The sequence below is a fragment of the Meles meles genome, chromosome 11 (genome assembly GCF_922984935.1).
Source record: "Meles meles chromosome 11, mMelMel3.1 paternal haplotype, whole genome shotgun sequence".
In the NCBI taxonomy this organism is placed as follows: Eukaryota; Metazoa; Chordata; class Mammalia; order Carnivora; family Mustelidae; genus Meles; species Meles meles.
In genome coordinates, this window is record NC_060076.1 from 95,483,915 (window position 1) to 95,506,935 (window position 23,021).

The 23,021-nt window shown below is 39.4% G+C and overlaps 1 protein-coding gene across 3 annotated transcripts in view; it reads left to right on the forward strand.

Annotated features, from left to right (window-relative positions):
- Positions 1–23,021, forward strand: part of ZNF169 (zinc finger protein 169) — a 53,345-nt gene that overhangs the window by 13,401 nt on the left and 16,923 nt on the right. For 2 of the 3 annotated variants that reach the window (XM_046023307.1, XM_046023306.1), the window contains exons 2-4: positions 6,323–6,409; positions 16,494–16,620; positions 17,049–17,144. In XM_046023307.1, the coding sequence (XP_045879263.1) occupies positions 6,377–6,409; positions 16,494–16,620; positions 17,049–17,144 (256 nt within the window). In that variant the 5' untranslated portion in view covers positions 6,323–6,376. Of the gene's footprint in view, positions 1–6,322; positions 6,410–11,637; positions 11,784–12,609; positions 12,724–16,493; positions 16,621–17,048; positions 17,145–23,021 lie in introns of those variants that run through there. The other variant, XM_046023308.1, reaches the window with a different exon arrangement.

Consider the following 23,021-nt stretch of genomic DNA (forward strand, 5'->3'; position numbering starts at 1 on the left):
CAGTTCCATTCCCCAGATTAGGGAAATTCTCATCTAGGATTTGCTCAACTATATCTTCTGGTTCTGTCTCTCTTCACGCCCTCAGGGATCCCAGTAATTCTGACATTGGAATGTTTCATGGCATCATCTCTCTGATTCTGTTCTCATGGCTTCTAAGCTGTTTGTTCCAGGCCTCCTCCTGATCCTTCTTTTCTAGCAGTTTGTCTTCTAGATCATTAATTTGATCTTCTGTCTCATTTACCTTAGCTGTTAGAGTATTTAATTAGATTGGATCTATTGATAACATTTTTTTTTTTTTAAGATTTTATTTATTTGACAGAGAGAAATCACAAGAGAGGCAGGCAGAGAGAGAGGAAGGGAAGCAGGCTCTCCGCCGAGCAGAGAGCCCGATGCGGGACTCGATCCCAGGATCCCGAGATCATGACCCGAGCCGAAGGCAGCGGCCCAACCCACTGAGCCACCCAGGCGCCCCTATTGATAACATTTTTAAGTTCTGCCAGATCAGCTCTCACTGTTGCCACTAGTGGTTTTCTCCAACCTAGCCATTGTCTGGATAATTATTACCCTGAATTCTATTTCGGACATCTCGCTTATGTCCGTATCCAATAGCTCTGTGGCAGAGGTCGCAGTCTCTGAGTTCTTCCTATGTTGGGGTCCTCCTCTTAGTCATTCTGTTGAGGGATAGTTGAGGGAATGTACAGAGTTCAAAGTATTGACCACAGTCCAAGCAAAATGTACCTGCTTTATAGGGACTTTAGGTTTCTGGCCTCTTGTTCTTTCAGCCTGTCTTCTGGAGGGAGGGGCCTGCCATGCTGTTAGGCAACCCTGTTTGGGCAGAATTACCTTGCCCCCTGTGGTGGGGAATGGGCCAGTGAAAACCAGTTTTGGCGGGGAGGGGGCTTTTGTTCTCTGGCGGTTTTCCCTGGTGGGTTTCTGTGTCCCTTCCAAGAGTCAGAGCAGAAGTGACTGTGTCCAAACTTCCAAACTTCTGTCTCAGACAGAGAGATCGCAGCCTGTTCTCCAGAAAGCCCTCCATGTCCCACTGACTCCATTTTTGTCTGTGCTGCTCAAAAAACAGCAGCAGCCTGGGTTGTGTGCCCCACAGCAGCACTCCCATTCTGCTTCTAGGTCCAGGCATGTCTCTGCCCTCTGTGCTTCTAAAACCACCAGCCACTCCCAGGTCATATGCAAGCCCTGGCAGCTCCAGGTTTCAGCCTGGGGGGCGCTGCCCTAAAGTCCTTTCCCAGTGGCTACCAGTCTGAGTCTGTGCCCAGGTCCCAGTGCAGGAGCTTTTAGGCTCCTGCGTTACTTCAGCTTCCCAGTGCCAGCACTTACGGCAGCTCCCTCCCCCTTCCGTGTATCTTCCGATCTGTCTGCAGAATCGTGGCTCCCCGTTTCATACCTCAGAACCGGCTGCCAGAGATACTCCGTTGGTATAGATCCTGATATATTTTCTTACATCTCAGGCTGATTTCATGGGTGTTCAGAGTTGTCTGGCAGATATCCAGGTCAGTCGGTTGAAATAGGGCCCCCTGCTCCTCCACCATGTTGTTGTTTTTGAAAATCATACTCTCCTTTAAATGTCTGGTAGAATTCACCTGTGAAGCTGTCTGGTCTTGGACTTTTGTTGATTGGGAGGCTTTTATTAGTGAATTTCACTGCTGGTAACCAGTCTGTTCAAATTTTCTATTTCTTCCTGCTTCAATTTCGGTAAGCTATACGTTTCTAGAAATTTGTCCAGTTCTTCTGGGTTGTCCAATTTGTTGGCAAATGATTTTTCATAATATTCTCTTTTAATCCTTTGTATTTCTGTATTGTCAGTTGTGCTTTCTCTCCTCTCTCATTTCTGATTTTGAGTTTGCTCTTTTTTTTTTTTCTGACCAGTCTACTTTTTATCAATTTTATTTTTTCCTCCCCAAAGGAACCAGATGCTGGTTTCATTGATCTGTCCTGTTGAGTTTTTATTTGGCTTGGTTTTGTAGCTTCTGTTTTATTTATTTCTGCTGTAATATTTATTATTTATTTCCTTCTACTGGCTTTGGGTTTTTTTGTTCTTTTTCTGTCTCCTTTAGGTGTAAGGTTAGGTTGTTCATTTGAGATTTTTCTTGTTTCTTGGGGTTGGCCTATATTGCTGTATACCAGCCCTCTCAGAACCACCTTTGCTGTATCCCAAAGTTTTGGACCATTGTGTTTTTCTCATTTATTTACTTCCTCTTTGATTTCTTGGTGGACCCATTCATTATTTAGCAGCATGTTATTTAACTAACATATATTTGTACTCTTTCCAGATTTTCTTCTTGGGGCTGATTTCTAGTTTCATAGCATTGTGGTCCTAAAAGATGCATGATATGATTTTGATCTTGAATTTGTTGCATGTTGTTTTGTGGCCTAACATGTGATCTCTTTTAGAGACTGTTCTATGTGCACTTGAAAAGAATTTGTATTGTTTTAGGATGAAATGTTCTTAATATAACTGTTATATCCATCTGGCCAACTGTGTCATTCAAAGCCACTAATTCCTTGTTGATTTCTGTTTGGTTGATCTATCTGTTGATGTAGGTGGGCTGTTAAGGTCCTGTACTATTAAAACTATTATTTCCTTTATGTTTATCATTAGGTGTTTTATGTATTTGGGTGCTCCTGTGTTGGGTCACAAATATTTACAATTGTTATATCTTTTTGTTGGATTGTTCCCTTTATGATTATATAGTGTCCTTTTTTGTGTCTTGATATATAGTCTGTTTTACAGTCTATTTTGTCCAATTTATATATTGCTACTTTGGCTCTCTTATCACTTCCATTTGCATGATAAGTGCTTTCCATCCCTTAACTTTTACTCTGCATGTGTCTTTGGGTCTGAAATGAGGCTCTTGTGGACAACATATAGATGGGTTTTGCTTTTTTATCCATAATGCCACCATGTGTCTTTTGATTATTTGGCCCATTTACATTCAAGGTGTTTAGTACTAGGTATGTGTTTATTACCATTTTGTTACTTCTTTTAGAGTTGTTTTTGTAGTTCTTGTCTGTTCCTTTTTTCTTTTTGTCTATTACAGTTTGCTGACTTTCTTTAGTGATAAACTTGGATTACTTTCTCTTTGTTTTTTTTGCTTATCTGTTATTGGCTCTTCATTTCTGATTACCATTAGGTTTTATAGAATATCTTATGTATATAGCAGTTTTATTATGTTGATGATGGTCACTTAAGTTTGAACTGATTCTTTTTTCCTCTCCCTGCCATGTTTTAGATATATGAAGATATACTTTACATCCTTTTATTTTGTGAATTCCTTGACTAATGTTTTTTAAAGAATTTATTTTTATTTATTAGAGAGAGAGTGTACCAGTGTGGGGAGGAGCAGAGGGAGAGGAACAGGCAGATTCTGCATTGAGTGCATAATCATAATCTCATAATCAAGTCATAATCTCATGACCCTGAGATTATGAGCTTAGTTGTCCAAGAGTTGGACACTCAACTGAGTCACCCAGGCCCCCCTCCCTTGACTGATATTTATAAATATACCTAATTTTACTGCTTTTATGCTTCCTACTTTTCTCATTCAGGCTTATGGTCTTTTGTTTCCACTCAAAATCCCCTTTAATGTTTCTTGTGGGGCTGATTTAGTGGTCATGAATTTCTTTCACTTTTGTTTGTCTGGTAAACTCTTTATTGCTCCTTTTTATTCTGAATGATAGTCTTGCCAGATATTCTTAGTTGCACATTTTTTCCTTTTAGCACTTTGAACATACCATGCTACTCTCTCTGGCCTGCAGAGTTTCTGCTGAAAAATCAGCTGATAGCCCTATGGGGTTTCCTTATGTGAAACTGTTTTCTTTTCTCTTGATGCTTTTAAAATTCTCTTATTCACTTCTTTTTGCTATTTTAGTTACTGTGTGTTTTAGTGTGGATCTCCTTGGGTTTATTTTGTGGGAGACTCTCTGTGCCTCCTGGGTCTGGATTTATCTTTTATCCCCCAGATTCAGGAAGTTCTCAGCCATTGTTTCTTCAAATAAATTTTATGCTCCCTTTTCTCTTGTTTCTTCTGGAATCCCTATAATGCAGATGTTACTACTCATGATGGTGTTCCTGAGTTTTCTAAGTCTGTTTTCACTTTTCATTACTATTTTTTTCTCCTTCCTATTGAGCTTGCTTTCCATTCCTGTCCTCCAGGTCATTGATTTATTCTTCTCCTTGTTCTAGTCTACTATTTATTCTTTCTGGTGTATTTTTAATTTCAGTTATTAAGTTCTTCATCTCTAATTAGTTCTTTTTTATGTTTTCTATCTCTTTGTCAAGGGTCTCACTGAAGTCTTCCACGCTTCTCAAGTTCAGTGAGTATCTTTATGAGCATTACTTTAAATTATTTCTGAGGCATATTATCACTGCTTTGTTAGCTCTTTTGCTGTGATTTTGTTCTGTTCTTTCATGTGGGATATATTCCTCTGATTCTTCATTCTGTGTCTGTTTCTGTGTGTTGGGAAAGTCAGCTATGTTTTCTGCTCTTGAAAGTCATGGCCTTATCTCTTTTTTAAAGATTTTATTTATTTGACAGAGAGAGAGAGAGAGAGAGAGAGAGAGCGCGCACACACAAGCAGGGGGAGCAACAGAAGGAGAGGGAGAAGCAAGCTGTCCACTGAGCCGGGGGTCTAATGTGGGTTTCGATCCCAGGATGCTGGGATCATGATCTGAGCTGAAGTCAGACACTTAACTGACTGAGCCACTGAGATGCTCCAGCAATTGATATTTGTATATTAATCTTGTATCCTGCAGCCTTGATTTATTCACTTGTTAGTGCCAGAAATTTATTTATTCGTTGGTATTTTCTAAATAATTATGGCATTTGCAAAGTTAGTATTGCTTCTTCCTACCCAATGTGTGTACCTTCTATTTCTTTTTTTGTCTTATATTAACTAGTACTTCCAGTGTGGAATTCATAGGAGAGGTGAGAGGGGGACATCCTTGCTTTTGTTCCTGTTCTTCAGGGACAGCATCTGCTTTCTCAGCACTAAGCAGTGTATATGAGTACTGGCTTTTCCACTTTTTCTTAAAACCCAGCCACAGTTACCTGCTGAGGCCATCAGCACAGCCTGTTCTTAACCTGAGCCTGAAAAAATTAATGTCACTTCTTTACTGGTCCCTAACATCCATCCAGTGTTCATATTTCCTGGATGCTCAAAACTTCTAAAACACATTGCCTTTGGCTGCTGGGTCTTGAAAGTCCCTTCTATAAGAGCTCTCTCTCTTTTTATGCTGTTAACTTGTTGAAAGCTTCACATTTTGAAAAGATTACACTCATGTCAATTCACCCCTCAGTACTTCACCATTTTTTTTTTAAGATTTTATTTATTTATTTGAGAGAGAGAGAAAGCATGAGAAGGGGGGAAGACAGAGGGAGAAGCACACTCCCTGCTGAGCAGGGAGCCCGATGCGGGACTCGACCCCAGGACTCCAGGATCATGACCTGAGCCAAAGGCAGTCGCTTAACCAACTGAGCCACCCAGGTGCCCACTTCACCATTTCTTAATAATGACTTGTTTTCCCCATATGCTGAATATCATGATCATAGCTAACAGTGTTCACAGTACTTCTCTAATGCCCAGTTCATTTTAAATTGTCCTTTGTAATCCCCATAATGCTTTCTGGTTTATTTGTGTGAAGCGTATAATCACATCTGAAGAATGGTTATCTAGTCTTTGCATTAAGGAAAGTCTCCCCTTTTAATAATTTCTTCATGACATTGGCTTGTTGAAGTCCTGGGCCATTTGCTGACTGCCCTTTCTTAAATCTCAAGTCGCATTTAAAATCTTGGGAACTCAATCTTGGACATATAAATGGGGGGGGCAGCCAGAATGATGGCACACACCCTGCCTAACTTAACCCCCCCTTGCCCTGGTCTACATTCTCTGGAGACCTGTAGCACTCTTTCTGTTTGGATTTCCTGGGACTTGTCCTTTGGCTTCAGGGCAGATGTGGATGGTGAGTTTCTGTCTTTGCTATGATAGGTGATTTTGGCTCTCAGTGTGAGTGCTCTCCTGTGGGTACTCTGAAGCCCTTTTCTTCTTAATAGAATCCCCACAGTGAGAAAAGTCTTTTCTACCTGCAGGGGGCTGAAGGCTTAAATTCTCAACTGGGGATTGGGACAGCCTATTGCTGATCTGGCTCTAGGACCTCCCCCCCGCCCTTTTTTTGGACACTGGTTAAGAATGAGCAGCTCTGATGACCCCTGCAACCTCCCTTCCTTAACTCACCCCTGCTGAACTGGGAGGCTAATGGAAGGGTACTTCTCCCAAGCGCCCCTTCACCTCTGTTCTCTTTCCCCAGCTCTGCCCTGGAACTCGACTCTTCTCTAGGAGGAGCACTAAGCTGACCAGGAATATGGCCCCAGAGCTTCTGACAACCAGGGATGGGGTGAGTCCTGAATTTTTTCCCTAGCTCTTGCAGGATGAACTCATTGTCTTTGCTTGTTCTGGAGCTGCCCTGGTGGTGTTAGGTCATATCTAGCCCTGATTCTGGAGGTGTGGCGCATCTTACCCAGAGCCTTTTCTCAGACTCCTCTGTTCCATTCATGACTTAGGCATTCACCAAGTAGGGAACTATAATCAACACAGTTAAAATACAAATACAGGATATTCATGCTTATATGCCCAGTGATTCCCAAGGTCTAAGAAAGTGAAGGAAGGCTTTCAGGACAAAGTTCTTTGCAAAGCTACCTGAGCTGCCCCTGATGGACTTGGCAAATTGAAGAACTTCCAGTGGGAGTGTGACAGGAAGTCTAGTGCATCTCAGAAACCAGGTGACCGGCAGCCCGTCCCTGACCATTTGGAAAGATGGAGCAGCCAGTGGCCTTTGGTCACATCAGTTCTCTCTGTGTAGTAGAGAGGGTGTCTGCTTGTTACTTGGCGATACATTTAGTTTGGCTAGTCCTATGATATATATATATACATATATATATATATATGTTTTCTTTTTTTTAAAGATTTTGTTTATTTCACTTGAGAGAGAATGTGAGCAAGAGAAAGCATAGAAGAAAGGGAGAAGCAGACTCCCTGCTGAGCAGAGAGCCCAACACGGGGCTTGCAGGCAGATGTTTAACCAAATGAGCCACCCAGGAGACCCTGTACTTTATATTTAAATGAGTTTTCCACACTTAAAAATTGGAAGATTGTATCTGAAGGTCTGGATTGCCAGCTTCCCTGAGAATAGGTCATTCATCACTCTCCAGAATCCACACTCTTGGCAAATGACAAGTAGTTGAACCCAAACAGTGTCAGTACAGTGCAGTCATACTCCCTTCCACCCCCCTGACTCCAAGGCTGAGGAGTCTGATTCACTCACTCATTACTGTTCTGGACCCTGAATTCTTTGCCTTCACCTGCTCTGAGCCTGGATGGACAGTTCAGCCAGAATCTGGAAAGCTAGGCTGAGGGTTGTGGGCTTGAACTTAGAGTAAGCCGGCTTTTGAAGGATTTTGAGATGGATTTCGTCATGTTGAAATCAAGGATTGGGAAATAAATAGTATAGTTGATCCTTGAACAACATGGATTTGAACTGTGTAGGTTCATTTATATGTGGATTTTTTTCAGTAAATACAGTGCAGTATTATAAATGTATTTTTTCTTTCTCATAAGTTTCTTAATAACTTTTTCTCTAGCTTACTTTATGAATACAGTATATAATACACATAACACAAAATGTATGTTCACTGACTATGTTATTAGTGAGGCTTTCAGTTAATTGTAGGCTATTAGTTCAGTTTTGGGGGGAGTCAGAAGTTACACACAGATTTTTGAATGTATGGTGGTTTGGCACCCCTCACCCCTGTGTTGATCAAAGATCAACTGTAATTGAGTAAATACTATGTCCTAAAGGTTTTCTCTAAGATTAGGCAGTATGTGAAATTGGCATAATTGGATAAAATTAACATTTAGTAACCACCTAAATAGATACCAGATGAGATTCTTTTGTCTTGGTTATATCAGTTACACAAAATACTGTCAGTTGTATTCAGTTCTTCATTGCCTGTCCTTTCAGGTGTAGAATATTTTGCAAAAGAGCTGAACTTAATCTTAAATACGCGGCTCATACAGTGAATAGTTGCCTGTTATTGTACAAGTTAAAAATAAATGATTGGTTATCAGAACCATTGACAGCTGCTTGCCCCTCAGTTGTCAAATATTTTATACCTTTGAGGGAAAATGTTTGTGTAGCACATACAATTCAGAATGTTACTTAAGGTGAGAGAGGAAACTTCTGTATGTTTCACTTGACCATTTATGACGTTCCTAGAGAAGCATTCTTGGCCAAATGGAATGTAGCACTGGCTCACTTTTTCCATCCCTACTCTGCCACTTCCTGTGGGATCCCTAGCACGCCCTGAATCTCATCCTGTCTGTGACCAGTATCTCTCAATATACATTTTTTTCTTTTATTTCCTTATGAGAAATTGATGTGAGGGCTTAAGTATCTGAAATGCTAAGTTTTTTAAGATGAAATTTCCCTATCTGGAAGAGTGTCAGGTAAACCTACTTGTTTCAGAAACGGAACACGGTCCGCACTTTTTTTTTTGGGGGGGGGGGGGCAGAGGGCAAGAGAGAATCTTAAGTGGTTCCATGCCCAGCATGAAGCCCGATGTGGGGCTCTATCCCACAACCCTGACATGACCTGAGGTGAAATCAAGAGTTGGATGCTTAACCAGCTGAGCCACCCAGGCACCCAAAACAATCTCAACTTTTTTTTGGGGGGGGGGGGGAAGAAAAAGCATAAAGGGGTTTGTTTTTCTGTTTATTTGAGGCATAGAAATTACATTTTTAAGGATTCTTTAAATTGCATTTCCATGTACTTTGGTATGTATCTGATCTGAATTACATAAAATCTTTCGGTTTTATATATTTCGATCAATATGTTCTAAATGAATATATTGTTGGCCATATATACACATGGTATTTGGTCATGTCTAAGGAGTTTGGCCTGATAGAAGAAATTGGAATATGCTTTAGGGTTGTGACATAGATTAGGGCTGGACCTACAGGTTGTTAACTAGTAAGAAATTAGCACTCTTTCATTGAATCTTAAGAAATTGTTTTGAATGTCTGCTGTGTAAGGGAGCCTTTAGTCAACAAACAACAATATCCACAGCACAGTCTCCATTCTTATAAAACTCCCAACTTATTTAGGTGTCACTGGAATTAAACATTTAAAAGTTCCTTTATTGAAATATAATTCACATCCAGTAAAATTCACTATTTTAAAATCTACAGTTTGTAGATTTTAGTATAGTCACAAAGTTGTGCAACGCTCACCACTAATTCCATAATGTTTTTGTAACCCCCAAAGAAAGTGCACACCCATTAGGAGTCACTCCCTTTTCTTCCCTTTCCTAACCACTGGCAAGTGCTCATCTATTTTCTTTCTCTATAAGTTTGTTTTTTTCTGGGGATTTCATATAAATGAAACCATATAATATGTGATTTTTGTGTTTGTTTTCTTTCACTTAGCATAATATTTTCAAGGTCCATTCATGTTGTAGCCCATATCAATAATATTTCATTTCTCTTCATGGTTGAATAACATTCTGTTGTTTTTTTCATTCATCATTCATCAGTTGATGTAAATTTCATTTATTCCTGTCATTGGAAATTGGGATCTTTGGTCTATGCACATATTTGAGATTTTAATGATAAAATTGATCTAGTGACTACCCCAGTGTCAGATCTTTAAAGGTGAGGAAACCCAAGAATCCATCAAACTCCTAGAGGAGAACATAGCAGTAACCTCTTCGACATCAGCCACAGCAATTTCTTTCAAGACATGTCTCCAAAGGCAAGGGAAACAAAAACAAAAATGAACTTTTGGGACTTCATCAAGATAAAAAGCTTCTGCACAGCAAAGGAAATTGTCAACAAAACTAAGAGGCAACCCACGGAATGGGAGAAGATATTTGCAAATGACATTTCAGATAAAGGGTGGATAGCCAAGATCTGTAAAGAACTTCTTAAGGTCAACACCCACAAAAATAAAAAATCCAGTCAAGAAATGGGCAGAAGACATGAACAGACACTTCTCCAAAGAAGACATACAAATGGCTAACAGACATGAAAAAATGTTCAGCATCACTACCTATCAGGAAAATACAGATCAAAACCACATTGAGATACCACGTTATACCACTTAGGATGGCTAAAATCAACAAAACAGGAAACAACAAATGTTGGTGAGGATGCAGTGAAAGGGGAACCCTCTTACATTGTTAGTGGGAATGCCAGCTGCTACAGCTACTCTGGAAAACAGTATGGAGTTTCCTCAAGAAGTTAACAATAGAGCTACCCTATAACCCAGCAATTGCACTACTGGATATTTACCCCAAAGATACAGATGTAGTGAAAAGAAGGGGCACATGCACCCCAATGTTCATAGCAGCAATATCCACAATAGCCAAACTGTGGAAGGAGCTGAGTTGTCCTTCAACAGATGAATGGAAAAAGATGTGGTTCATACGTATAATGGAATATTACTCAGCCACCAGAAAAGATGAATACCTACTGTTTGCATCGATGTGGTGGAACTGGAGGGTATTATGTTTAAGTGAAATAAGTCAGCCAGAGAAAGACAATTATAATATGGTGTCACTCATATGTGGAACATTAGGAATAGCATGGAGAACCACAGGGGAAGGGAAGAAATCAGAGAGGGAGACAAGTCATGAGCTACTCTTGACTCTGGGAAACAAACTGAGGGTTGTGGAAAGGGAGGTGGGTGGGGTATCTGGGTGATGGGTATTAAGGAGGCAGGTTAAGTTATGATAAGCACTGGGTGTTAAAACAACTAATGAATCGTTGGACACTACATCAAAAATTAATTATGGGGGTATCTGGGTGGCTCAGTGGGTTAAGCCTCTGCCTTCAGCTCAGGTCATGATCTCAGGGTGCTGGGATCAAGCCCCGCATCAAGCTCTCTGCTCAGCAGGGAGCCTGCTTCTCCTCTCGCTCTCTGCCTACTTGTGATCTCTCTCTGTCAAGTAAAATCTTAAAAAACAAACCAAAAAACTAATTATGTACTGTATATTGGCTAACTGAACATAATAATAATAATAAGAAGAAAGAAACATTCACATTCAAACATTCAAATATATGACTCTTTACAGGTTAAAAACATTCACAGGTTTTCACTATCCCATCACACTGTTTCTCAGTGATTGCGAAATTTAACTTGTTCCCAATGTTTGAGAACCTTTTTTTTTTTTTTTTTTTAATATTTACTTATTTGGAGCGGGGAGAGAGCACCCAAGTAGGGGGAGGGACGGGGGAGAGGGAAAATCTTAAGCAGACTCCCCACTGAGTGCAGAACCTGATGTGAGGCGCGATCCCACAATCCTCAGATCATGATCTGAGCTGAAATCAAGAGTGGGATGCCCAACTGACTGAGCCACCCTGGTGCCCCTTGGTAACCTATTTTGGTGGGAAATTTTGTTCATGAAATCAATTGTAGTCTGACAGTTCTTCTCACCAGAAAATATGCCAAATGAGAAGATATGAGTATATTTTAAATTGTATGAGCTACAACTGTGTAGTAGAATGTGTTCTTTTGTCTGCTTTCAAAACAATCCACAGGATACTACAACATCTGATGAGCTGCTGAAATCTGCCAGAATTACGTTTTATCAAACTTGGGAACCTAGTCAAAAGGGGAAAATTTGGTGAAGAAAGAAGCTCCTACTTTGTGGCAGAAGAGTGCGGCAGCATTTTAAGCTGCCTGCCTCTCAACCATATCGATTATACACAAAGAGGTAAAGGAAGCCATAAACGTGGAACTAAAGGAATTGGGTCAACGGTGTTTGAAGAGACAGAGAATATCAATGAAGGGATTATAAAAAGGAGCCATACGCAACTTCTGGAGCTGCAAAGTACAACTAAAGTGAAAAACTTGTTATGGGAGTTTAACAGCATATTTAGGCAGGCAAAATAGAGTCAGTGCATTTGAAAATACCTAAACTGAGATTATCCACTCTGAGGAGCTGGAAAAAAAGAATATTGAAAAATGCACAGAACTTAAGAGACCTGTAAGACACCAACAGATGTACTTACATATACATAGTGGGAATTGCAGAGGGAAAGGAGAGGGATAGAAAACTTCAAGAAATATCAAAAAACTCCCCAAACTTGCTTTAAAAAACAGCCATAAAGCTATATATCTAGGAAGCTTAATAAACTCCAAGTAGGATAAACTCAGATCCACACCCAGACATGTCATTGAAATTATCAAAAAATCCATACACCAAGATAGGATTTTGAAAGCAGCAAGAAGATAACTTACATACTAGGAAGGGTTTCTCAGTAAGATTAAGAGCTAATTTCTCATTAGAAACCATGGAAACTACCAGTCAGTAGGGTAACATATTGAAGGGCTTGGAAGAAAGACTGTCAACTAAGATTTCTATATCCAGCAAATTATCCTTCAAGAAAGAAGGAGAGGTCCTTGGTGGTGGAGTTAAGTGGGTCATGTATTACTCCACTGGGAGAGTATTCTTGGATGCTTGTTCCTGGTTTCTTTTAGACATTGTCTTTTGTACCGTTTCTCTCTGGTGATTTTGCTTTGTATCCCTTTGTTTGTAGCCATGTGTACAACCATATGATGAGTCTTGCAAGTCCTAGTGAACATCAAACCTGGGGGTGGTCTTGGGGACCCCTGACACCATCAGGAAGAAAGAAAACACAGGAGAAATATGGGTAAATATAGGAGGCACTCCTCTTGCACATGAATTTTCTAAACTAATTTTGATGGTTGATGCAAAAATTATTACACAGTCTGATGTGATTCTAAAGATAGAGAGGAAATACTTAAGATTACCAGAAGGGCAAGAGGATATAATGGGAGGTAAAATGTCTATACTTCCTTAAACTGGAAAATGAAGATACCAGTAGACTGATTAGTTGTATGTATATAATGTAGCTCCTAGAGTAGCTACTAGAAGTGTTATACAAAAAAAAAAAAAAAAAAAAAAATACACAGCACTGGAGAAATCAAAATAGAATTCTTTAAAAAAAAGTCCAAGTAACCCAAAAGGAGTCAGTAAAAAGAAAACAAAGCAAAAAGAATAAAATGATCTAAATACACCAGCCAAAAGAGGGACTGGCATAGTAGAGTAAGAAATAGCAGCAGCATCAACAAACCCTATATTTTGTCTAAATGAAACTTCAAACATTATAACATAAGCAAGTTAAAAGGATAAAAAAAATCATGCAAACATTAACCAAAGGAAAGCTAGAGTGGCTATATATTAAATCAAGTAAGGTAGACTTCAGAGTAAGGAAAGTTACCAGACACAGGGTGATAAATGGTCAATTCCAGGAAGACCATGATCCTTAATATGTATGCATCACATACCAGTTTCACTGTATTTGAAGAGAAAACTGAAAGAAGAAATAGACAAATCAACAATTGGGAGACTTTAACACCCTTCTTTCAATGATGGAAATAGTGGACCCCAAATCAGTTAAGAGTTTTTGTCAATACCATCAACCAAAAGAATGTAATCTTTACAGAACACGTCACCCAACAATAGTAGAATACATGTTCTTTTCACATGCCCACAAAAACATACTAAGATAGACATATTCTGAACCATAAAACACATAAAACACAAGAATTTGTTTATCTTAACAAAAGTAGAGAATTGATAACAAACAAGGTGTGTTTTCTGATAACAGAATCAAACTTGAAATCAGTAAGAGAAAGTTGACAGAGAAGCCTCTAAGCACTTAAAAATAAACTACACACTTCTAAGTTATCCATGCATCAAAAATGAAATTTCAAGAGAAATAAAAATATACATGGAAGAGAATGGAGAAGAAAATACAATATATCAAAGTATCTGGAATACAGCTGAAGCAGTCCTGAGAGGAAGACCTGTAGCACTGAATATGTATGTTAGAAAAGAGTAAGAGTCTCAAGACAATAAGCTTCTACCTCAGGAACCTAGAAAAATAAGAGCAAAGTAAACTCAGAGGAAAACAAATAGAAGGAAATAGTAGTGTTAAAGGCAGAAATCAGCTGCTCTTCTGAAAACAGTAACACTGAAACAACCTCCAGCAAGACTAAGAAGAAAAAAAAAAGTAGACACAAATCATCATATCAAGAATGAAACAAAGGGGCGCCTGGGTGGCTCAGTCAGTTAAGTATCTGCCTTTGGCTCAGGTCATGATCTCTGAGTCCCAGGATCTAGTCCCACATCGGGCTCCTGGCTCAGCAGGGAGTCTCCTCTGGCCCTCCCAAATCTCATGCTCTCTTTCTCTCTCTCTCAAATAAATAAAATCTTTAAAAAAAAAAAAAAGAAAAGAAATAAAGTTTATCTCTACATATTCTGAAGCCACCAAAAGAATATCCACCCATATACTTCACAGCTTAGCTGAAATGAACTGCTTCCATGAAAAACAAACTACCAAAACCCACCCAATATGGAGTAATTTGAACAGGTTTATAACTATTAAGGAATTTAATTTGCAATCTAAAAATTCCTACAGAAGAACTCTACGGGCCCAGATGTTTTTACTGGGGAATTCTGCCCGATCTTTAAAGAACATTTAACACAAGTGCTACATGACTTCCTCCAGAAAATAGAAGAGGAAACACTTAACAATTCACTCTACGGAGCACATATTACATCGATACCAAAATAATTACATGCTATTACCAAGTACAGTTTACTTTAGGAATGTAAGACTAGTTCCATATTTGAAACTGAGTGTAATCCACCATATTAATAAACTAAAAAGAAAAACCACATGATTGTATCAGTTGATGCAGTAAAAGCATTTATTTGACAGAATTCAATAATAACTATAGTGGGAAAAAAATTCTTGTAACAAAAGGAATGCAGGGGAACTCCTCTACTTGAATAGGGACGTCTACCAAAAAATCTATATCTAACTTTTTTTCTTTCCTCAGTGAGGCTTTTCTTGGCCATTTACCTTTTTTTTTTTTAATTGCTGAGGTATACATAATATAAAATTTACTGTTTTAACCAATTTTAAATGTACAGTTCAGTGGTATTAAGTACATTCACACTGTTGTAAAACCATCCCCATTCTCCATGTCCAGCACTGCTTCATCTTCCCAAACTGAAATTCTGTCCATTAAAAACTGACTCATTCCCCATTCCTCCCAGTTCTTGGTAACCTCTTTTTTACTTTGTTGCTAAGGTTTGCCCATTCTGTGTACCTGCTGTAAGTGAAATCAAACACTTTTTGCCCTGTGACTGGCATATTTCACTTAGCATAATGTTTTCAAGGCTAATCCTTGATGTTGAACGTATCAGAATTTCCTTGCTTTTTAAGGCTGAATATATGCCATTGTATGCATATACCACATTTTATTTATCTGTTGATGGACATTTGAGCTATTGTGAATAATGCCATTAGAGACTTTGGTGTACAAGTATAGAGTGGTAGATAGCTAAGAGTGGAATTGCTGGGTCGTAGGGTTCATTGTACATTTACTGTTTGAGGAGCTGCTGGACTTTTCCACAGAAACCACACCATTTTACATTTCCTACCAGAAATGCACAAAGGTTCCATTGTCTCCCACACCCTGCCAGAACTTATTCTTTCCCTTTTCTTTGGTAATAGCTATCCCAGTGAGTATGGTGTGGAGTAGTATTCTTAATGCTGTGAGACTAACACCTTCCTCTTTATGTCAAGAATAAGGCAAAGATGTCTGCTTTCACCACTCTTTATTATCTATTAGTACTGTAATAAAGCAAGAAGAGGAAAGAAAATGCATACAGATTTTATGTAAGAGAAGAAATAAATCTGGCCCTATATGCAGATACCATGCTTGTCTATGTAGAAAATCTCAAGGAATCTAGGAGGGAAAAAAATCATAGAACTAAGTGAGTTCAGTCATGCTGCAGGATTTAAGGTAAACAGAAAATTGTACTTCTGTATCCTAGGAATGAACATAATGTCACTGAAATTAAAAATATCATAGCATTAGAAGTTTTTAGGTATCAATCTAACAAAACATACATGGATTTGTATGCTGAAAACCACAAAATGGCTGATGAAAGAAATTAAAGAACATCTCAGTAAATGGAGAGACATACCATGTTCATGGATTTGAGGAGTCAACGTAGTAAAGATTTTAGGTCTCCTCAAATTAATACAAAGGTTCATGCAAATCTTGTCAAAATTCCAACAAGGTGTTCTGTTTTGTTTTGTAGATATAGATCAAGATTCTAAAATGTATATGGAAAGGATATGTCTTAGAATAGCTAAAATAACCTTTAAAATGAAGAATAAGGTGGGAGGAATGAGGCTACCTGATTTCAAGACTTAAACTATAGCCAATCAAAGCTGTGTTAAAAAGTGGGATCTGTGAAACTCACCAGGGTGCCCCACACCAGCATTCTTCCTGATTTGGCCCTGGTTAGTGGCTTAGGTTAGGTTGACTAGTGCATGTGGCTGGCTTCTGGGTGAGCAGGAATGTGTTTGTGTTACAGGCATTAATGGCCTTCAGGGATGTGGCTGTGGCCTTCACCCAGAAGGAGTGGAAGTTACTGAGTCCTGCTCAGAGGACCCTGTACCGGGATGTAATGCTGGAGAACTACAGTCACTTGGTATCACTGGGTAAGGACAGTTTGTCTCAGGTCTCAGACCGCCTGTGGGCACCTTAAGATTTTATGTAACAGCTGCCATGCTTTTGGCTCAGAAAGGAAAACAGTATTTTCCCTGCACCCCCAGAGAATGTCTGGGATGGGGGGGATGTGGTCTGACACTGAATTGCCAGGCCTCTTCCAAGGCTGGGCCCTCCTCCACAGTGATTTTCCTTCAGATCTGGGAATACCAGTATTCACTTAACCACAGTGTACTGCCTTTAGATCCGGGATCCCCCCCTCCCTTTACTCATCCTTTCTCAGCACTCAGAGAGCCTTTGCACACCTCCCCGTGCTTCCCTGGCTCCTTTTGGGTTATTGCATTTGCCTGTTGACTGAGTTCTGCCATAGTCTCTTAAGCCACTAACCTAGGGTCGCCTTGGTTTCTTTCCCTGTGAGTAGGAATTGCCTTTTCCAAACCCAAACTCATCACACAGCTGGAGCAAGGGGATGAGCCCTGGAGAGAGGAGAGCGAATGTCTTCTGGACCTTTGTCCAGGTGAGTGGGAAGCAGTGGGCAGACGAGGAGACTGGGCAGTGAGGCACTCAGCAGATAAGGAAGGAGGGCACCTGAACTTCTGGGGAGGGCTCTTCTTCAGGCCCCTTCCATGCCATCCTGCTCCCCAAAGGGCTTCCCACTCGTGTGGTATCTCTTTTCCAGCACCTTTTCTACTTTTCTGATCTCTGCGTTCTTGGCTTTTGTTGGTTTATTCTGCATAGCATTTGGCCTCTGACACTAAGTCTTCTGCCCCTGGAAGACACTGTTGTTTCTGTTCTGAACCTGGTAACTTCTTAGTGCATCAGTTCTACCCCATAAATCCCCATAACCTTGTGCCTTTTATGATGGATCATTTAAGATTACAGCAGGGTGTGTAGAATTGTATGACGAGTGCCTGTGTGCCTTCCCTGTGGTCTAAGAGACAGACGTTAAAGACCAGAAAACAGTCCCTGCACCTTCCAGGGTTTGTCTTGCTCTCCACCCCGCCTGAGAATCCAGTTTCCGCATGAGCATTCTCATGTGCCTCTGTCCTTTTTACCGCATCTGATGGGTCCTTCAACCATACAGTGTTGTTTGCACGTTCATAAATGTCTCTACACATAGTATTGCAATGTACACATCCTTCTGGAACATGCTTTTTTACTGTCTTTATGTGAGAATCATGTTAAAATGGGATTTAGTTTATACTTTTAAAAACTGTTATATTGATTCCATTATAATGAATATTTCTATTTTAATGCTGTTGAATTATCAGTTCCCTTCTTTTGAACATGTATTTCCAATATTTGGCTTTTAAATAATGCTATATATTCTTGTTATTTCCATGGAAACAAGGGAAAGAGTCTCTCCAGGATGTATACCCGGGAGCGCAGTAGCTGGTTCTTAGGCATGGGCAGCCTAGAGGTTCCTGTTCCACATCCTCACCAGTCCTAGCTATTGTCAGACCTCGTTTCCAGTCATCTCTTGCTTTCGCAGTGAAACCTTAGAGGGGCTTTGCTTTTTCAGGGAGCAGGAGTATCTTTCCCTACGTTGTTGGAGCAGGAGTACCTTTTCCTATGTTTGGTGACTTGTCTGCTCAGAGTTTTCCTGCTTTTCATTTGGGCTGTTTCTGTTACGATTATATAAATTCCATATAAATTCAGGGAACATTCAGGTCTTTAATGTAGTGGGCATTAATTTTATGTGAATGTCTGGCGGTAAGAATAATTTTTTTTAATGGATTTAGCTTTTTTATTCTTTTAATAGTCCTGGCATTTTCTTGTGTTTCTAAATGCAACTATATGTCTGGACTTGTACTTTATAGTGAACTCAGTGCTTTTTTTAAGGAGAACTATTATATAAGCTGTAATTATGCCATAACACAAAAATATAAGGTGTTACAGTATAATAGTTAAGAGATGATATGAGGTATATTATCAAAATATATTAGACTACACATATTTATTTAAGACCTTTTGTATTTGAGAGAAAGAGCAAGTGGGCATGAACAGGGGTGAAGGGGGTCAGAGAGAGAAGCAGACTCCCTGCTGAGCGGGGAGCCCAACAGAGGGCTTGATCCCAGGACCCCGGGATCATGACCTGAGCCAAGGTAGCTGCTTAACCGACTGAGCCACCCAGGTGCTCCTAGACTACACATATTTAAAGGATAAAATTTATTAAGTTTTGACATATGTATGTAACTATGAAACCATTGCCACAATCCAAATGCCAAGCATACGTATCACCTCAAAGTTTCCTTGTGCCTTATTATATATAATCCCTATCTCCTGTGCCTCCCTTGGCTTACCCTCCTTTCCTCCTCGTCCCCATACCCAGGTAACCACTGATCTGCTTTCTATCATTATAGATTTGTTTACATTTTCTAGAATTAATATAAGTTGAATAATACAGAATATATACCAGATTCTTTCACTCAACAGTTATTCTGAAGTTCATCCATAATGTTGTGTGAATTATAGTTCACTTTTTACTGCTGAATAGTGTTCCAGTATACAGATACCACTATTTATTTATTTATTCATTTATTTATAACATCTTACTTTTTTTCCAGTTTTTTTCACAATTTAACCATTCACCTATTGAAAAACATTTGAGTAGTCTCCAGTTTTGATGAACACAAGTAAAATAAGTGTGAACATTCATTACAAGGCTTTCGTTTCTTTCGGAGAAATACCCAGGACTGGAAAGGCTGGGTTGTAGGATACAGTATATATTTAGTTTTTACAGAACTCAAAACTGTTTGCCAGAGGGGCTGTACCATCCACATTCCCCCTAGCAGGGTATGAGGGGTCCAGATGCTCCACATCTTTGGCAACTTCGTATTGTTAATGTTGGGCATTCACAGAGCTGTGTAGTGGCATCTGTGTTTTACTTGACGTTTACCTAGTGTCTGATGATGTTGAGAATCTTCTCGTGCTTATTTGCCATCTGTATGTACCTCTCTTGTGAAATGACTTCTCAAATCTTTTGCCCACTTAAAAACTTGGTTTCTTATATTTTTGCTAATTGAATTCTGAAAAGTCTTCAGATGTTCTGTAGAGAAGGTCATTATCAGATGTTTGGTTTACAGGTATTTCCCCTATGGCTTCCTTTTCATTCTTTTAATAGTGTCTTTCAAAGAGAAATTCTTAATTATGATGAAGTCTGATATTCAGTTTTTATCTCGTGAATTTTACTTTTGGTAGTGCATTTAAGAAATCTTTGCCTGATCTAAGGTGAAATAGATTTACATATATTTTTTCGTTTAAAAGTTTGTAATTTTTATTTTATATTTAGCTCTATAATCTATTTTGAGTAAATTTTTATACTTAGTACCAGCTTTGGATTTAAGCATATTTCTTTGTTTTTGCATACAAATACCCAAATTTTCCAGCACCATTTATTGAAAAGGCAACCTATTCTTTATTGAATTGCCTGTTTACCCTTGTGGTAAATTAGTTAACCAATGTGTATGGGGTCTATATTTGGACACTATTTTTTTTTTTTTTAAGTTGGCTCCATGCCCAGCATGGGACCCAACATGGGGCTTGAACTCAAACCCCTGAAATCAAGACCTGAGCTGAGATCAATAATCAGATACTTTTTTTTTTTTTAAGATTTTATTTATTTATTTGACAGAGATCACAAGTAGGCAGAGGCAGGCAGAGAGAGAGGAAGGGAAGCAGGCTCCCCGCTGAGCAGAGAGCCAGATGCGGGGCTAAACCCCAGACCCTGGGATCATGACCTGAGCCAAAGGCAGAGGCTTTAACCCACTGAGCCACCCAGGTGCCCCAATAATCAGATATTTAACCAAGCCTTAACTGAACCACCCAGGAGTCCCTGGACTCCTCTCCAGCACCCCCCCCCATCCTTTCATGTCTCTCTTGATGCCAATACCAAATAATCTTGATTAATGTAGTCTTATAAGTTTGGAGCTCAGATAGTATAATTCTCCAACACTTTTTCCTTTTCAATTTGTCTTAATTATTCTAGATTCTTTGCATTACCATATGGATTTCAGAATCAGCAATTTTCACCAAAAATCCTGCTGCGATTTTGATTTGTATTTAGATCTACCTCATTTTACAGATAATTTAATTTACATGTGATTAATATTTTATCACCCTATATGTGAATACAGTATATGTCCCCATTTTTAGTGGGACTTAATTTTTGTCAGCCTTGTTTTTATAATTTTTAGTACACAGGTCCTATATATCTCTTGTCAGATTTGTTCCTCTATATTTCATATTTTTGATACTATTAAATTAAGCTATATTAAAACTCAGTTTTTAGGAGTGCTTGGGTGGCTCAGTGGGTTAAGCCTCGGCCTTCGGCTCAGGTCATGATCTCAGGGTCCTGGGATGGAGCCCCACATCGGGCTCTCTGCTCAGCAGGGACCCTGCTTCCCTTCCTCTCTCTCTGCCTGCCTCTGCCTACTTGTGATCTCTGTCAAATAATTAAAATCTTAAGGAAAAAAAAAAAACTCAGTTTTTAATTGTTGAAAGTACAGAGAAATACAACTAACTTATAGATAATGATCTTATATCTGGTAAATTTGCAAAACTTACTTTTTAGCCCTTGTAGCTTTTTTGGTAAATCCTATAGCATTTTCTACATAGATGATCATATTATTTGTGAATAAGTTTTACTTCTTTACATTCAGTATATCTTTAATTTCTTTTTCTTGCCTCATTGCACAGGCGAGACCATCCAGTGCAATGATGAATTTAAATGGTGAGCCTGGACACCCTTTCCTTGTTCCTGATCTTTTGGGGAATGCTTTCTCCTAAGTGTAAGTTTTATAGCTGCCCTTTATGAGCACAGAAAATTTCTATTCCTGGTTTGCTGAGAGTTTTTATTGGGAATGGATGTTGGATTTTGTGCAGTGTTTTTTGGGCATTGTTTGAGGTGATCATATGTGGGGTTTTTTAGTCTTTCATTTTTTAAAAGTTTTTATTTTAATTTTAGTTTACAGTATTATGTTAGTTTCAGGTGTACAATGTAGTGATTCAGCAATCCACACACCACCCTGTAGTCATCTAAGTGCAGACATTTTTTTTTTTTAAGATTTTATTTATTTATTTGACAGACACAGATCACAAGTAGGAAGAGAGGCAGAGAGAGAGGAGGAAGCAGGCTCCCTGCTGAGCAGAGAGCCCAATGTGGGCCTCAATCCCAGGACCCTGAGACCATGACCTGAGTCGAAGGCAGAGGCTTAACCCACTGAGCCACCCAGGTGCCCAGTGCAGACATTTTTTTAATGGTTCAGATTTTAAATTCTAGCTAGTTAACATACAGCGTTAATATTGGTTTCATCACTAACATATAACACCCAGTGCTCATCAAAGTGCCCTGCTTAATACCCACCACCCATTTTAGCCCATTTACCACCCACTTCCCCTCCAGCAACCCCAGTTTGTTGTCTATAATCAAGAGTCTCCTATGGTTTGCTTCCCTTTTTTTTTTTTTCGCTTCCTCCCCTATGTCCATCTATTTTGATTTTTAAATTCCATATACAGAATGACATTTTTTATTAAACCAGCCTTTTGTTTTTAACACAATGCACTGACCTTATTCAGATTTCACCAGTTGTTTTTTTTTTTTTTTAAGATTTTATTTATTTATTTGACAGACAGAGATCACAAGTAGGCAGAGAGAAAGGAGGAAGCAGGCTCCCTGCTGAGCAGAGAGCCCGATGTGGGGCTTGATTCCAGGACCCGAAGATCATGACCCGAGCTGGAGGCAGAGGCTTAACCCACTGAGCCACCCAGGCGCCCACATTTCACCAGTTTTACTTCACTTTTGTGTATGTGGGTGGGGGATCTATGTTTACTTAGTTCTGTGAAAGTGTATTCCACGTACATTCCTGTAACTGCCACCATATTCAGAGATATAGAACAGCTGCGACGCCGGGATGCCTTGTGCGGCTCTTGTGTAGTCACAGCCAAGCCCCCACCCCCGCCGTCTCTCTCTTGCAACCACTAATCTGTTTTCTGTCTCTGTAATTTTTGTCACTTCAAGAATGTTAGTAAGAGAGGTCTACCCTTGGGAATGCCTTTTCAATGCAGTTCTCTTGAGATCCACCCAAACTAACCATGTATCAACACGTCATTCCTTTTACTGCTGAGCGGTATTCCATAGTGTGAATGGACTCCGTTTGTTAAACCATTCACCCGCTGAAGGGCATTTGGATTGTTTAGTTTTTGGCCATTAAAGGTGAAGGTGCTTTGAACATTTCTATACGGGTTTGTGTGTGAACATAGGTCTGATTTCTGGGATAAATGCTCAAGAGTACAGTTGTGAGTCATATGGTAAATGTTTAGTTTTGTTAAAAAAAAAGAAAAAGTGTAGTACGGATACACCATTTAAGTTCCCACTAGCAACGTTTGAGTGATC